Source organism: Dermacentor andersoni, chromosome 2 (assembly GCF_023375885.2).
Source record: "Dermacentor andersoni chromosome 2, qqDerAnde1_hic_scaffold, whole genome shotgun sequence".
NCBI classification, from domain to species: domain Eukaryota; kingdom Metazoa; phylum Arthropoda; class Arachnida; order Ixodida; family Ixodidae; genus Dermacentor; species Dermacentor andersoni.
The window spans coordinates 127,075,427-127,091,755 of NC_092815.1; the positions used below are offsets into that span (position 1 = coordinate 127,075,427).

At 45.6% G+C, this 16,329-nt stretch overlaps 1 protein-coding gene across 6 annotated transcripts in view; it reads left to right on the forward strand.

Annotated features, from left to right (window-relative positions):
* Positions 1–16,329, forward strand: part of Epac (Exchange protein directly activated by cAMP) — a 794,549-nt gene that overhangs the window by 588,410 nt on the left and 189,810 nt on the right. For all 6 annotated transcript variants that reach the window (XM_050187979.3, XM_072286537.1, XM_050187981.3 and 3 more), the window contains one exon: positions 11,609–11,669. In XM_050187979.3, the coding sequence (XP_050043936.1) occupies positions 11,609–11,669 (61 nt within the window). The remainder of the gene's footprint in view (positions 1–11,608; positions 11,670–16,329) is intronic.

Below are 16,329 nucleotides of genomic sequence, written 5' to 3' on the forward strand. Positions count from 1 at the left end.
TTGCTGCTTTCGCAGTTCGGCTCGTTTTCGATGTTTAGCTGCAGCTTCGCGCGCTCGTATAGCGGGGTCAGACTCGTGCTGACGACGTTTCTATTCGACTTTACGTTGCATCCTCGCAGCAGGGGATTCAAACGTATGCTGTTATGTGTGTTGTGTGGGTGATTTCAATGAAGGTGTCCACTGTTCGCTTCACTTTGGTGAGCGCTTGTAGCCTCAACCTTACGGGGGTATGAGCCATTGCTTACGGGGGTGTGAGCCATTGAGAAAATCACGTGTTTTACATCGAAGCTGTTTATGGGTAAGCTTCCGTGCATTTTTGTTCTGCGTCAACAAATACTATCATGTACACATATAATGTGTTCGTGCCTTTATTCAAAATTCTGTGTCATCTCGGTGCCGTGTGCTAAACAGCTTCGCTGGTCATCCACCTTCATTCGCTCATGATTTTTTTTTTTTTTTTTACGAGTCGACTGTACGTTGTATGCACGATTCCAATGAATGCGTGCACTGTACGCTTCACTTTGCTGAGTGCTTGTAGCCTCTACATTACGAGAAGGATGAGCCATTGCATTTTTGCTTGCTTAGTGGGGTATGAGTCATTGCTGATGATGATAGCTTTGTACCATAGGACCAGACAACGCGTTTTTCTTTTTTTTACGAGGCCATCGGGGGTATCAGACCACTTAAGGCTGTCGCCTTAATATATAGCCTTCAGAATAAGTGAAGGCTAACGCGAAGGCAAGGCCCCGGCGCATGCGACCTGAGATTAACAAGCTACAGATGCACATCTTCGCGAAGGTTGCCGTGAGACGAGCAAGCAGTTCGTGCATAGGTTAACCATCTGGACAGCGCGACAAAGAGAAAGGAGACCCTGGGCGCGGATAGGACACGGTTCTGACAGCGCCATAGCTGTGCTGTCAGGGTCAGTCTCTGCGCTCTCGAAGCGACAGCGCAGCAAACGAGGTTCGGTCACACTTTGTTCAACTCGCGGGCAACCTTGCTCCGTTTCTTTCTTTCTTTCTTTCTTTCTTTCTTTCTTTCTTTCTTTCTTTCTTTCTCTCTTTCTTTTTTCTCGCAAACAAAAGCCACCCTCGCTAACGACATTGGCCGAGCTCGTCGAGTGGTCACCCGTGCGAAATGCTGCTAGTGTGCGCACGCGGGAACTGTGGCGAAGCGGAACGCGTGAACGAAAGACGCCGACGCAGACGTAGCCGTGAAACAGCCATTACCACCCGTGCGACGACCATCTGCCTGCACTGTCCCTTCTCCTTATACCTCCTCGTTCGTACCTCCTCGCGGAGCCTATTGCGCACTGCGCGCTTTTGTTACTCCCATTGTTCGCGCTTTGCGCCGTTCGGTTTATCTCGACTTCCTTGCTTTTCTCCCTTTTATGGCTTCTTTTCCTTTTTTTCTTTCTTTCTTTTTTTCTATCCTGCTTTCTCTTTTATGGATTACGTCCTCCGCCCTTCGGACGCCGGCTCGTTATCCGTGCGCCACACTCGTGTTTGTGCGCATGTAGGGTTCCACGTTTTCATACAGCCATAGAAGGTGGTTTTACGAAATAATAATAAGTAGATAAGAAATGGAGTTTAAAATAAACACGCAACCAAATGGCCTTGCTTTCGCTATCTAAGTGATCAAAAGTGCCGCGACCGACTCCTATAAAGATCGTTATTTAGAGAAAAAAAGAAACAAAGAAAAGCCGTGACGCGTGTGCGTCACGAGAACTTCATCGCGTACCATTAGTAGCTTCATCACAGCACTAACGCGCATGCGCGCCCCGGAGTCACGTATAGGATGTCCAGGGGTCTTTAATTCGTGGCGTTGTCATCGTTTTCTTTTCTTGTTGTCGTTGTTATTTCAGGCTCTCGTTTAAAGGAAGCCTATGCCGGTGATGTTTTCAGCGACATTCCTGAGCCGGTGTCGGTCACTTAGCGACAAAATGCGCTAAATTTAGTGAGTTTTAGTGACAACCGTGTCCTTTTGGGTATTATTGTTCTTTCTTTAAAACTACCTTTCGAGTCACCAGCAAGTATCCGTGCTTTTTTTTTTAATAAAATGATTTATAGAAGAGGTTGATACCTTTATGGCGGCACCGGCTACTACTTGTCGCTTAGCAAAGGAAACAAGTATGCCCCAAAAGAGTGATTAATGCTCAAAACATGGCATTCAGTAGAGCACCAGGTGTATAAACACAATACAGTCCAACAGTGCATGAATCACTAAGTTTCGTGCACGAGTTCGGTACACGTGCGCATACATAAAGTCAAATATTTTGAATGTCTAAAACACAGAATACAAGTAACTACACATAGCGTAAAAACGCGATCACCAGATAAATCAATTTTGAACACAGAACAACATTTATATATCTCATTTAGTTTATTAGAAAGAAAAAAACTGAGATTTAATATTTCCCCCACATGGTTGTCTTCGAAAAACTTTTTCAAAGCAAGAAGTGCTCTTTTCTGAAGGCCCGCTGCTAATATTCCTCGAGGGACTTTGACTAAGTTCGATGCCCCACTCCTCAAGGGTATGTATGCGACTCCATTAGTCGCTACTCCTAAAGACTTAATGAAGAGCTTATTAGTGAGCCATCCGGGCGCATCGAAGCTGCTTTTCTAGCCAAAGCACAATATTCAGACCTATACCATTCTTACACCAAGGGGGAAATTTCAAGCTATATAGTTGAAAAAAGTTATAAGCAATAAGATTTCTGGTGACGATGAAAACTTAAAAGAAAGACAAAATTCCAAGTAACTCATTACCGTTGCCGTCACTCTATGACTTTTCGCTAAAAAGTGAGTTTCTGGCTACGACTTAACAAAAAAAAAAAAACGTTTTAGAACTGCTTCTTTGTTGGTCTGTTTTTGATGTTGCAGGGCACCCCAGTATAATGAAGAATACGGGATTATCCAATCACAACGCGGCATTTTTCACCCAGAAGATCTATTTGCGCTTTAATTTCTTCCTGAGGCAACGGCGGATATCAAACTTTTCTTCGGAATCGGGACAGACGCAAAAGAGAAGGTGAAAGGCGCCGCCTGGGTTAATCAGAAGAACGTATACGGTGTGTCGGAAAAAGGGTGAAGCAGTTTCTGAAGGGAAAGTTGGCGGAGAAGGATGAGTAGGTAAAATAAAATAGACGCACACAAATCGGGCGCCACAACTCACTGTCACAGTCTATAGCTCGCAGACCACCTCGAGGCTCTGAAACTGCGATATTCGTTGACGTTGACATATATATATATATATATATATATATATATATATATATATATATATATATATATATATATATATATATATATATATATATATATATATATATATATATATATATATATATATATATATATACAGACCCCAAGCAAGGACCTCTCCACACTTTTTTCCTAAGGCGTGTAACGTCACTGAATACGACAGGTCTAGAAGCCGCACAAGGTTCTCGCTTACCCAGCGTACTTCCGTGACATATGCAATTGCAGAGAAGTTCCACGAATACTTTAGTATTCTATAGACATATAGGTGGTGTTTATCGAAACACCTCGTTATCCTGACGGCAAGGCGTATGTGCACATCATTCCTGGGGTATATTATAGACTGATGTGACAGTCGCTTATGTCGCCCATTCTGGTTCTTCCGGGCACGGACGAGCCAGGAAGAACGCGCTCTAGCAACGCCCGCTTATCGTCTTTTCACAACAGCTGTTTAAAGCGGCGAGCACTGCGCTGTTATCGTAGAAGCTGACGAGACCTGTTTCGCGTTGAACGATGGTTTACTTCCAGGACAGCCTTCATTGCATTGCTGTCACTGCAAATAACTAATTGCGCTCGAAAGTAGCTTTCTATTTCTTTTTTTTTCATCTGCACGATCAAGCTCGACACATTGAGCGGCAGCAGCTTTCAGCGACCAGTGAGGAATGGCGAGTCGCAGTCGGAGCCTATAGTGACGCGAATCGAGTTCTCCGCTCGGACACAAATTCTTGTTCGTCTAGACTGGTTTCCCGTCTCGTACCCACCGCGGTAGCCTAATGGCTATGGCATTGCTCTGCTTAATTCGAGGTCGTCGATTTGGATCCCAGCCCCGGCGCTACCGAATTTCGGTGGGAGCGAAATGCAGAATAACTTCCGTACTTAGATTCGGATGTACGTTAAGGAAACCCAATTGCTGAAATTTATTGCAGCGTGCGTCATAATATAATTGTGGTTTTGGCACGTAACACTCCAGAATTTATTCATTTTTTACCGTTTCGCTACAGTCAAGTGCCTCTACAACGAACGCCTCTACAACGAAATAACCTGTATCATCATCATCAGCAGCAGCAGCCCATATTTATGTTCATTGCCAGGACCAAGGCCTCTCCCTGCGATCTTCAATTACGCCTGTCCTGCGTGTGGGGTTCTCACACCCATGCTCTTGGGACAAAGGAACGACAACACAGTAGTGCAAACAATCACAAGGGCATTTATTGCACCTTTCATAGATCAATGCCTGCTAGCCGAGTTGCTATCCCCAAAACATGCCGATGCGCGCGCGACAGATCTAGGAAGTCCGACTCACCGCGACCAGATAGCGAGCGAATAGGTTCTCCCCATGCTGGATCCCAGCGCCTGGTCGTTCGCGTGTACGGTCACGCGAACGGTGGCGCGTTCGAAGGCGGCCACGCGAGACAGTCTCGCAGAAGCTTGGTTCGGCGCACGCGCGGCACGTTCGAGCTGCTTTCCGTCCGGCCGCCAAAGAGAAAGCGCCTTGTCTTTCGGCGCCCAAGTAACCCCGCCTGTCGGCGGCGTTAGCAGCGCAACACTCGCGCCATCTCTCGTACTGCGCCTCAGCCACTCCGACCGCCGCGGGCGCCAGGCCACGCGGCGAAGCCGGATTACAGGAGACGCGTGAGAGTCGCGCATCCCCACATGCGCTAGCTGACTCGAACCTTGCGCCTGCAGATTTGCTTATATCACAACCCCCACCAAGTATTGTGCCGTCCTTGACCGCGCTTCCCTTTCCTTGGCGCCCATTCTGTAACTCTAATGGTCCACCCGTTATCTACCTTATGCATTACATGTATCGCCAAGCTCCATATTTTAGTGCGAGAGCGCTACTAGCCTACCAACCCTCGGTTTCGTCTGTGTGAAGCCTCTTCACACAGCCCCGAGCGTTCGCGCGTTTCGCGTGTACAGCCTCTTCCTCATTTTTTTTTTCCTTTTCACACGTATGCGCGCTTGCGTACGTTTGAAATAAATATGGAAAGTGAATGGGGACCGTCGTCGGAAATGTCTTAAGAAGAGATTCGTCGCGCTCCGCGCCACGAGAACCAACGAGCTCGGCAACAGAGGCAACGGTAGTCGACCGACGAAGAAGATGTGGCCAAGCGAATGTGACTGCAGCAACAACAAAAAAAAAAAGAAGGAAAGAAAGACAATTCATGGCGTTGAAACGACCCAACAACAACGGCCTAGCAATGCCTAACTTGGTGCAAGAAAACATGGCAAGACGACATGGCGAAAAAGTGTGATGTCGCATGATATTGCGTGGCTGGCGCAGCGAAACCATCTGTAACTTTTTTCTCTTTATGTCAGCTGGAATATCGGCTATCCCAGTTTTTTGTCTGATCCACGACGCTCTCTTCCTGTCTCCTAACGTTACGCCTAGAATTTTTCGTTCCATCATTCTTTGCGGAGTCCTTAACTTGTTCTAGGGCTTCTTGTTAACCTCCAAGTTTCTGCACTATCTATATGTTAACAACGGTAGAATAAAATGATTGTAAACGTTTCTTTTCAACGGCAGTGTTAAGCTCCCACGCAGGATTTGGTAATGCCTGCCGTATGCACTCCAACCCATTTTTATTTTTCTGTTAATTTCGTTCTTATGATCAAGATCCCCTGTGAGTAATTCACCTAGATAAACGTACTTCTCTTCAGACTCTAGAGGCTGACTGGCGATCCTGAATCCTTGTTTTCTTACCAGGCTCTTGAAGATTATCTTTGTCTTCTGCATATTAATCTCCAAGCCCACTCTTACACTTTCTTGGTAAGGGTCTCAATCATTTGTTGTAATTCGTCCCCGGTGCTGCTGAACAAAAAAATTTAATCTGCCAACTGAAGGTTGTTGAGATATTCGCCGTTGATCCTCACTTCTAAGCCTTCCCAGTCTAATAGCTTGAATACTTCTTCTAAGCATGCAGTGAATAGCACTGGAGAGATTCTGTCTCCTTGCCTGACTCCTTTCTTGATAGGTAACTTTCTACTTTTCTTGTGGGGAACCAAGGTAGCTGTGGAGTCTTTGTAGATATTTGCCAAGACATTCACTCCTTGATTACGCAGTGCCTCTATGACTGCTGGTATCTCTACTGAATCAAATGCCTTTTCATAATCTATGAAAGCCATGCAGGAACGCTGATTGTACTCCGCAGGTTTCTCAATTACCTGATTGACGACATGGATGTTATCCATTGTGGAATCTGCCTTCCTGAAGCCTATATGACGAAATATAATGCATAATGATATGTATAACGAAGGTTCAATTATGTCCCGGCTCCATCATGATCTGTGCTTTATGCGACCTTAACAAAGTAGTCTTGTGTAACGAATCATTTCGGAGGTCCCAAGTAGTTCGTTACAAAGACGTTCGACTGTAATCAACAAGAATACGTGCTCGACGTTGCCGGGTACCCTGATTAGTCCACCATGCCTGAAGCCCGAATCGTTCTGCAACTGCCGATTTTCTTTACGAAAATGTATTCTCTTTTCGATGAAACGAAAGTGACGCTTTATCGTTTCAATCAGTTTGAATAATAAAAGAGGAGAGCTTGGCATAGCGGCCGTAAACCCTTAGCAAAAATTCTATTTACAGTTCGTGCAAAAAAGAAATAGGAAAAGTGCAAGGATGGAAATTTCTGCCGGTTGTTTGAATTTAAGCCGCTCGAAAGATCGGGAAACGTAACAAAGAAAAAGGAAAGCCGATTCCGCCGTGCGAGACGTCGACTCTTCTTCCAGCCTGTTTGCACCGGGTGAAGCGAATGGAAACCAAACACGGGGAAACGTCAAAGGGGGCTAAATCTTTGCGGCGGCATTATTCTAAAGGGCATTAAAGCGACTATACGCGACGTCGGCAGAGAAAAGTTTTGAAGAGCGGACCCTTTGTGACTGCAAGCCGAAACGAGAAAAAGAAAAGAAAAAAAGAAAAAGGAGGGAACCACAGGTCGTCTTCTGGTTCTTTCAACAACCGCATCGTTTTCTCCTTTTTTCTCTCTCTCGCTCTTCCCGAGAGATTCGGTTTCCAAGCTTGCGTGTCTTTACCTCTTTCTTGCAGCATAAGATGTTTGGTTATCGCTTTTCTTCTCTTCTTTCTTATTAAAACTTCTTTTTTCCTCTTGAATTTTTTTTTTTGGCGGCACCGCCTCTGCTCGAAACTCGGCGGGAGAATCGGCCGGCTGCCGCTTGCTTTCCCATTGTGCGGGCGAAAACGTGCTCCGACTTCTCCGAGCCCTGTCTTCCCCGGCTGCCGAGTTCGCGTTCGTGATCGTGTTTGCGCGTACGTGCGTGCGTTCAGTATCGGGAATCTTTGCTTGCGGCCGAAGCCGAGTTCGTTATGCCCTCTGTGGTTGTTCGTTATATGGTCGGAACCGCAGGCGTTCGTCCCTCTGAAAGTCACCAAAAGCACATTACGAACTGTTTTTATCATTTACTTTTACTCTCGGCCCTCGCGATTGCGGCGCCGCGTAGCTGAAACGAGCGTTTTGTTTTTTGCCGCCCGTATTTTACTCTCTCCGCGTATAACTCTTGCGCTGATTTATTCAAAACGAGTGCGCATAGAGAGGCACGAATTCGTATGCAGCAGGAACGCCGATACTAGAAGAATATGTATTTATATTTTAATGAGCGAGATCGAAGCTGACAAAAAAGGAGAGGAGGAGGCGGCGAGCGAGAGCTCCGGCCACGTCGGCCGTGTCCTTAGAAAAAAAAAAAGAATCCTAAATATAGCTTAACAGATCCGTATTGTTATCGCGATGTCGTTGAGCGTGCGCCGGTCCGCTTGCAAGCAGAGAATATTCATAGAATACCACCTGGGGGCTCCGTTTTAATACTGAAGAGTCACCGTAAAATAATTCATTCTCCATAGATAACGCTTATTTCCTCTGCCGCGCTCCCCTTTTCTTTATTTATTTGTCCTCGTGGGTTCGTGTGCGTGTGTGTGTGGGGAGGGATGTCGGTGTGTGTAGGTGTGTCTTCCGTGATTGAAATAAGAGCACGCTAATTAGCGAAATCTGAAGGAAACAAGTGCAGTTTGTACTCGTAGTCGCTTCTTTCTTCGCATTTTTCTTGGCTAAACATTCGTCGGGAACAGACGTACGGAAAGCGAAGGGAGAAAATGATTCTTTTACGAGCATTGCGCGTGCAACTCTCAACCGAAATATCGGCCGTCTTGGTTCCCCAGAAAAAATGCTCACATTACTATTAAGATTTCTCAGTCGAGAATGTCCAGAAAAATTCAAGTTTTCGTTCACATATCCTTTACTTTTGCACCAACCGTAGCATTCTCTCCTGAAGGCACATATCAACATTTCATGAATATTAACCTTAAGGCATTCCGTCGAGTCTCTGCCTTCATTCGCTTGGCGGAAAAGTTTGATTAAGTCATTACTGGCGAACATGAAGGCCAATCATACTTTTTTTTTCTCAATTTCGCACCGAAATCTCGGCGCCCATACGCCAGCATTTTGTCACATTTGGGCCCGTCTTGGTGCAAGGAAGTTCACGAAACTTCCTATAGTGAATATATTTAGCTTCCATTGAAATGCACTGCGATCCCTGCTTACTTATGAGAAGCCAAATAAATTCATAATTTATGACGACAGTTCTTGCATGCGCAAAATGTTCAGGGCGACGGCGCGACCCGTCTTTTGTTTTTCGTCTGGTTTTGGCTTAGCAAGCGATCTCCTGGAGTGTGGCCGTTTTGGTGTTGCAGGAGCGTAATTTCCAAATACAGCTTTGCTTTCAGCGTAATGCGACTTAAGATATGAACGTCCCGAGTGAAAAATTCTGTATCGAGAAAGCACGTGTAAGCCATAAGAGGCCTTCGGAATGACACAGCGCATATTGGATGCGAATTCAAAGTGAATGTGTTCAGCACGAGTAAACGAACGGTTAATGTACATTATAGTTTGGTTGAGAGCTGTCGCTCTCGCAATTTGCTTGTGTAAATCTTATACGTTCGTCGTACGCATTCGTATGTCTTTAGAAACAAATATAAGAAGGCAATTGTGAGACTTCACAATTCACTAGCAATCTAAGACTCTGTGCCTGTGGACGAAAAACTACAGGCAAACATTTGAAATGCATGCGATTACTGTCGGAGATGCTTGCGTGTCAACGAAATGGTCGTTACCCATTTCATCTATCTATCTATCTATCTATCTATCTATCTATCTATCTATCTATCTATCTATCTATCTATCTATCTATCTATCTATCTATCTATCTATCTATCTATCTATCTAATCTAATCTATCTATCTATCTGTCTAATCTATCTATCTATCTGTCTAATCTATCTATCTATCTGTCTAATCTATCTATCTATCTGTCTAATCTATCTATCTAATTTTGTAAGAAAAAAAATGACTGGTGTGTGACCTACATCTTGAGCCGGGTTTGTGAGGCAGAATACAATGGGCTCTTTAGGTGGTGTAACGATCTCCGCTTATAAAGTGAAATTTAAGTGCCCTCTCTGCTTTGATCGAATTGTGCTGCTCAATTCAATCAGCTAGCGCCAAAAATAGAATTCTCTCTCGTCCCTTAGAGGAATGACAACTGCAAAGAGGTCTATTCTCGGGGCAACGGGTGAATGACGTTACCTCAGCAGTATTTCTTTTATCATCAACTCCGCCCGTTCGCGTATTCTCGCCTCTACCCCTTCGTCAAGGCCCTCAAGAAATGCGTGGAATGTTCTTTTTTTCTTCATTTTACTCATAAATTATTTTTATATAGCGCATTGAGGGTATTTGGGTCTATTCCTTTTCTTTTCTTTTTTTTTCTTTCTTTTTCTCTCCTCGGCTGCTCGGCTTTCCAGTTTTGGGGGAGGAAAACCAAATCAAATAAAACGTGCTGTCTGAAGGAAGGAGAGCGAATAGTATACAATGCACTTTTTCTTTTTTGCCGTAGGTATTTGTACGTAGTGCTTTCGCTTTTGTTTTTATCTCTGCGCGTTAGTATGCAAGTTAATACTTGCCATTTTCTCAAGATCTCCCTTGGTGCAATCTTAGCTAAATATAAAGGTTGCTATACGTGACAGTGACAATAACTTTATTAAGAGTGTCCTGAGGAACTTGATTGGGGGAACCGAAGGTTCCCCGATCAAGCTGGTGGCTCCGCCCACGACGGGACAGGGAGATGGTGACTCTCCGCGACGTCGCGGGCCCTCTGGACGGCCTGTTGCTATACGTGTATTATTTTTTTCGCATGAAAATGTTTTGTACGGTAAAATTTTATTATAAAGTTGTGTGCATGTGTACAGTCGAACACGAACGTAACAGACCCGGTTAAAGCGAATTATCATCTACATCTATCTAACACGCCAGGCTTACTGACCGATGCTCGCGTAAAATAACTTCCTCATAACGAACTGAACATTAGATACATCGAACTCGGGGTGTCTGCTGTGTGCATCGGGGCGTCTCCCAACACTTCAGGATGCGCACTTTGTGCGTTGAATGCGGTGCACCGGTACAGTGCCGACATTGAAGGAAACGGGACGTAGCTGGTCCGCGGAAACTAGTGCATCGAAAACGGCATTGTAAGTGACCCCGAGAAACAGTTCAAGGCACAGAAGAAGTTCCTGCTTAATGCGCGTAGTTCTGTTTGCGATTACTCTTTAATTCCACACTTGTTTTCGCCATTGCAGATAGGAATTCTGTATATAACGAACGGATCACGACATTTCGCTCAAGTTCGTTATAGTCGAGTCTGGGTATATAGAATTACCACGACATATTCAACTGTTTTCACCAAAAAAGGCCGTTAGTTTTGTAACCGCGTTCGATTTATTAGTAACCGGAATGGTCTCGGTCTTATGGTCGTGCTGATTTTGACTGTTAATTAATGTGGTCGTCAGGATGTATATTTCTTGAGGAAAATGACATGGCTGGGTGTGTCAGATGTGCCTTTCTGTTGTCCTTGTTCAGCTTGCGCTACAACAAAATAAGATATGCCGTACCAATAAGCCCCTATAGCTGTCCTCATTGAGAGAGAGAGAGAGAGAGAGATGGAAATGACAAGGGGGGGGGGGGGGGATAAGCGGAAAAGAAGCTTCGGGTTTGCTACACTACACTGGGCGGATTGTAAGGGGGGAAAGAGAGGCGGAGAGAATAGCAGAGAAAGAAAACAAAGACAGGAACAAAAACAGAGGAGCGGGGAACCTCCGTAAGTGTCAGAGTCTGCCAGAAGCTAGTCTTTGAGAGAGGTTACATATACAGTAATGCATTCTATTTCTGCGACTGTTACTATGGGGCCCAATGAAATGGCCATTCTGAGCGCTTGCTCTGCATCGCTGTGATCTTTGAAGAAAGGCATAGCTTGTAACGTGCTCACTTGCTGTCTTCTTCTGTGCAGCGGAACCGGCACCTCATGGAGGACATCGTGTCTCCGCTGAGCACCCTTCGCACCATATCAGGTGAGTGCCACGACCACTTCACTGAGCCCAGAGCTCTCGCGCTAACGGTGCAGTGCCTCGAACATCTGCGCACCGCGTTGTTCAAGTTCCCTGCACGGACAATCGGCGCTGAAACTTCGTGCACCAATAGCAGTGCCGCATCACATATACGAGGGAGCAGACGCGACAGTCTTTTTTTTTTTTTTTTTTTTTAGTACTGCGTGTTGCGATTTCCGCTACCAGCAAATTTACCGCTTTTTCATGAGGTAACCGTGTCGAGCTTCTGACCTGACTGAGCAACGGCGTGACGGAACGTACAGAGCGCATGCGCTCCCGGACACGAATATGACTGAGGACGGAGCTTGGCTGCTCGGACGTATCGGGCTAAAGCAAACGTTGATTCAGCTGCGCCTCTCTTGTCGTTGAGGTGTCATTTATGTGGCGTCCCTATCCGAGGGGTTCAAATTTTTTTTTACTTCCACACCCAAACCATCGTAGCGTCTCCTGACACGTGCTGCTTCCCAATACGGTCCAAGAGGCGCTATTTTAAGCCGTATAGACGTAGACCGCAGAGCCTTTTATAAGATCGTCGGATTTGAATTTGAAAGCGCGCATTAGAATATTCACATCGGATGAATCCGGTGTTTCGCAAAGTTGCCAGTTTATAAATGCCGCCGTGGCGTTCTAATACCATGCACAGAGAACGCACGTGGCAATTCCCCTTTCCTTTAACAATCGTAGGGATGCAACAGCTTTTTGTGCGACTTAATATGATCGAGCCGATTGAAATCGCTAGCGGGCATGTTGAAAGATGCCGTTCTTCGATTACAAAAAACAATTATAATAAAAAAGGAAGGGTAAAGACGAATGAATAGAGATAACTGCATTTCATTTTCTTTTGGAGTTTTATAAATAACTCCAGAGGCATGCATTAAACTAGAAAAAGGCGTGTTAGCCCTCGGGTGAATGGTCGTGGCTGGTTCTGAGGAGACAGAGCTCGCGATGCAAGGTGTCGAAGTGCGAACGCCTTTCCAGATATGTACTAGATGGGGCCGGCGTCGTGTTCCTGCCTACAGCTGCTAAGATTATCGATCTCGACTTGCGTCATTGTGGGAACGCAGTTCCAGGTATACAATCATTCCGTCGGCCCGTTTCTGTACCCGCGTCGCTCGCAGCGGTGGAATCGAATAACGAGCGACGTCACTTCCACGCGCAGTTTCCGCAGAGGATTCACGAAGGCACGTGGGAGTGACAACGTCGGGATGCCGATGCCGACGTTTCCGTTCGTTTCCCATTATAATCGCAACCAGCTTGGCGTGGAACCTTCCTCGACGTGTTTGGTTCAACGTTATTTTGTCCGCATAGCGCCCTGCAGCCCCTCTCTCACCCCCTTTCCTCCCTTTATTTATTTATTTTATTTTTATTATTTTTTTATTTTTTGGGCATATCGTATACGGGCCTGTCCGCGTCCCCCCCCCCTTTTTTTTCACTTTCTTTACTTTTCACTTTTATTGCGTTTCTGTTGCCGTGCCATGTATCCTCCGCGCGTGCCGGCGTCTGAATTTAGCCCATTGAATATTTAAAGCAGATGCGCACTCTTAGTTTTGTCAAACGCGAAAGGCTCCAGTGTCTCCGTCGTAACGTTCTTTCAGACGCGATGCATTTGCTTTTAACGCCAGGTGAATGGCTGAAATTACGCCCCGTGCTCTGTTCTGTCTGCCTTTCTTTCTTTCTTTCTTTCTTTCTTTCTTTCTTTCTTGCTTGCTTGCTTGCTTGACTGCGTTGTAGTGGCAGTTTGACCTTTGCACGTACGGCATTTGTCACACTGCTGCTTTCAAGTACAAAGTTCCTTGCATAGCCGAGGTGTACTCTATGGCCTACGGGCGCCCACCGGAACACAAGAAGGCGTAAGCGTGTGCAGGCAGCGCGGACGGAGAGACCTCGTCGCGCTATGTGTAACCGAGGCGCGCACAACGTTATTGCGATCACCGCGTCCATTTTTCGGTAGCGTGTCAGTGTAAGCCTGTTGGCGGCAACGACGTGCAGGGCCCTCTCAAAACAAGCGTGCCTCCAGCGCTTCACGGTTGGATACGGCTTCGACCTTGGATACGGCTCCCTGTTTTGAAAGAGACTAAGAAGAAAGAAAAGATAAAGGCAGGGAGGGTAACCAGAACGAATAACACAGTTTGCTACCTTTTGTCGGGTGGCAGCGGAGGGAGAGTGTGGGAGATTAGAAAGAAAAAGAGGCTTGTGCACATTCAGACGACCACAGCCTTTAACAGTGCAGGCTAACAGTTACGTAGGCTAGTTGTTCCTAGGAACTGTAACAACGCATTCGTAGGCTTCTGCCGCCAATGCTATGAGGGCGGTATTACAAAATGATTTGTACTGACAAACACACGATAGGAGCCAGCACAGTCGCGAGCGATCGTCTCTCTACATTGTATCGAGGACAGTCACACAGTCAAGGGTCTCCTCACGTCCAAGGACGTCGCAACCGTTTTCAGGTAATGACAAAGCTCTAACAAACCTCGCTTCAATGTTCCGGCGGTTTCCTCACCTCGACACGCGCGGGGCTTCTTCTACAGAATAGTAGTTGTGTATGTGTACAACAACGGCAGCAACACATAACAAGTAGGCACATCGTTCGAAGTTTAAGAGACGCAGAATGGGCTATACAAGAGCGTTCTTGCATACCGTTTCCATATTGTCCTTTCTTTCCTCTTTCCCTTCTTTCTATCTTCAGTTCTTATATTTCTATCCCCTCCTCCTGAGAGAAGGCAGGCATTGCGCCCCTTTCGGTGGCAACTGCAAACCTGCTTATTCTCTACTTTTTTTTTCTTATCTCTTCAGTGCCGAATAATAATGTCGGGAGCGCAGTCAGCGCGAATAGCGATGGAAGCCAAGGCCTTGTGTTTTTAACACTGTAAGGCCATAGACGATGAGTAACCACCGCAGCTTGTACAGCTCACGCGGGTCCACACGCTAAAACATTTCTAAGGTCGTTTTCTCCCAACAAGTCGTGGGTTTGTCGAGCGCAGTGCGCGCACGCTGAGTGGCAAAGCCAACGGAAGAGGATGGGATAAAAAATTATACGGCGGATCCCACGCACTGTGGGCATCGATATAAGCGAACCCTTGTATGCTGTTTGCTTTGATTGACGTGACAGAACTGTTAAACTCTAACTGAAGTATATGGCTGTACGTAAATCAATTAATTTTATAATTGTATGCATACATTGTATACATACATTCGTGGTCAGCGCCACATTTTCCTGCGTAGCGAAGACGCTTCTCTACGTCTGTGCGACGCTTCTTTCAGGCCTGGGTGTCCTCGTGAATGAGTGCACGCTTTGGAGCCATTTTGATGGCGCCTGTTTATGCATGCTCCTTATACATACGTGGCCAGTACGATGTTGAGACGCCAAGCTCCAAGCGCTCTCTTCAGGCTATGGACGATTGTAATTATTACGCTATCGCAGCCCAGCACGCGACTTCCACAGCCCAGCACCTCAATTTTTATCGCATAGGAAAGCGAACACAGCCCATTACATACGCACAAACTGTGAAACGCTGCCGCGTTGGCGCCTGCCGGGATTCGAAAATGCGAGCGCCATCTGGTGGTGTTGCAACAAACCCAGCGGCGCATGTGAGCCGGACCACATAAGACCACAGCAGCAGCAGCAGCAGTAGCGCCTGAAGAGTCGGGAGAATAGGCAAATAAGGCTTCGCTTTAAAAGAATGGCGCGCCTCTCGTGAGCGCTACTTTCACATCGCATAGTTTCCCAGCGCATTGACAGAATACGCATGTCGCTATCGCGAGTTGTCGTGCTGAACTATTCATCTGCTACGAGTAACTACTCAAGAGGAAGAAAAACGTAATCAGGAAAGAAACAATTTATGATAACTGAAAGGAAAGCGTGAGATGAGGATGCCTTAGAATACCCACATATAAAGCGAGATGCAACAAGAAAGATGAAACATGTGCTTCTTCTTCCTTAAAGGTTTTTAAGCTAAGCAAACGAGGGAACATGTTTTGTTGGAATGTCAAGATATTTCCCCAGCGGTCGATTTAGGTACTTCTGGCCTCCGTGAAGCCCTTGGGTCCAGTGAGAGCAGGGGGAAAGTAAACATGTCCGCAATAAAAATTGGTGAGAGGCGATTGGAAGACTGGTAGAAGAAGCAAACAACGGAGGCGTACAAAAACAAAGTTCACAGTAGGGGTTCAGAAAGTTTGGTTATAGGAATTCATCGTGCGTTTCCTCTTCCTTTCCTTTCTTTCTTTAACATAGGTAGGATATTCGGCCATATAATAGCGGTAGCTTGGCGGCGGAACCCACTAGCCCGTTCCAAAGGTGACGCTCATAGTATCCATCCATCCATCTAGCCACGAAAAACTGAAATCATCCCAGAATGTGATCTGCTTATATGGTAGATATTATTATTATTATTATTATTATTATTATTATTATTATTATTATTATTATTATTATTATTATTATTATTATTATTATTATTATTATTATTGTTGTTGTTGTTGTTGTTATTGTTGTTTGAAAATATATGTACAATTGACAAAGAGAAAAAGATTGCTGCAGGTCGCACTAATAAAAGGTTGTTCAAAATAGGAGAAATGATGTCAGAAGTGTGGTAACTTGCGAACAAAAAAAGAAGTATTTGCG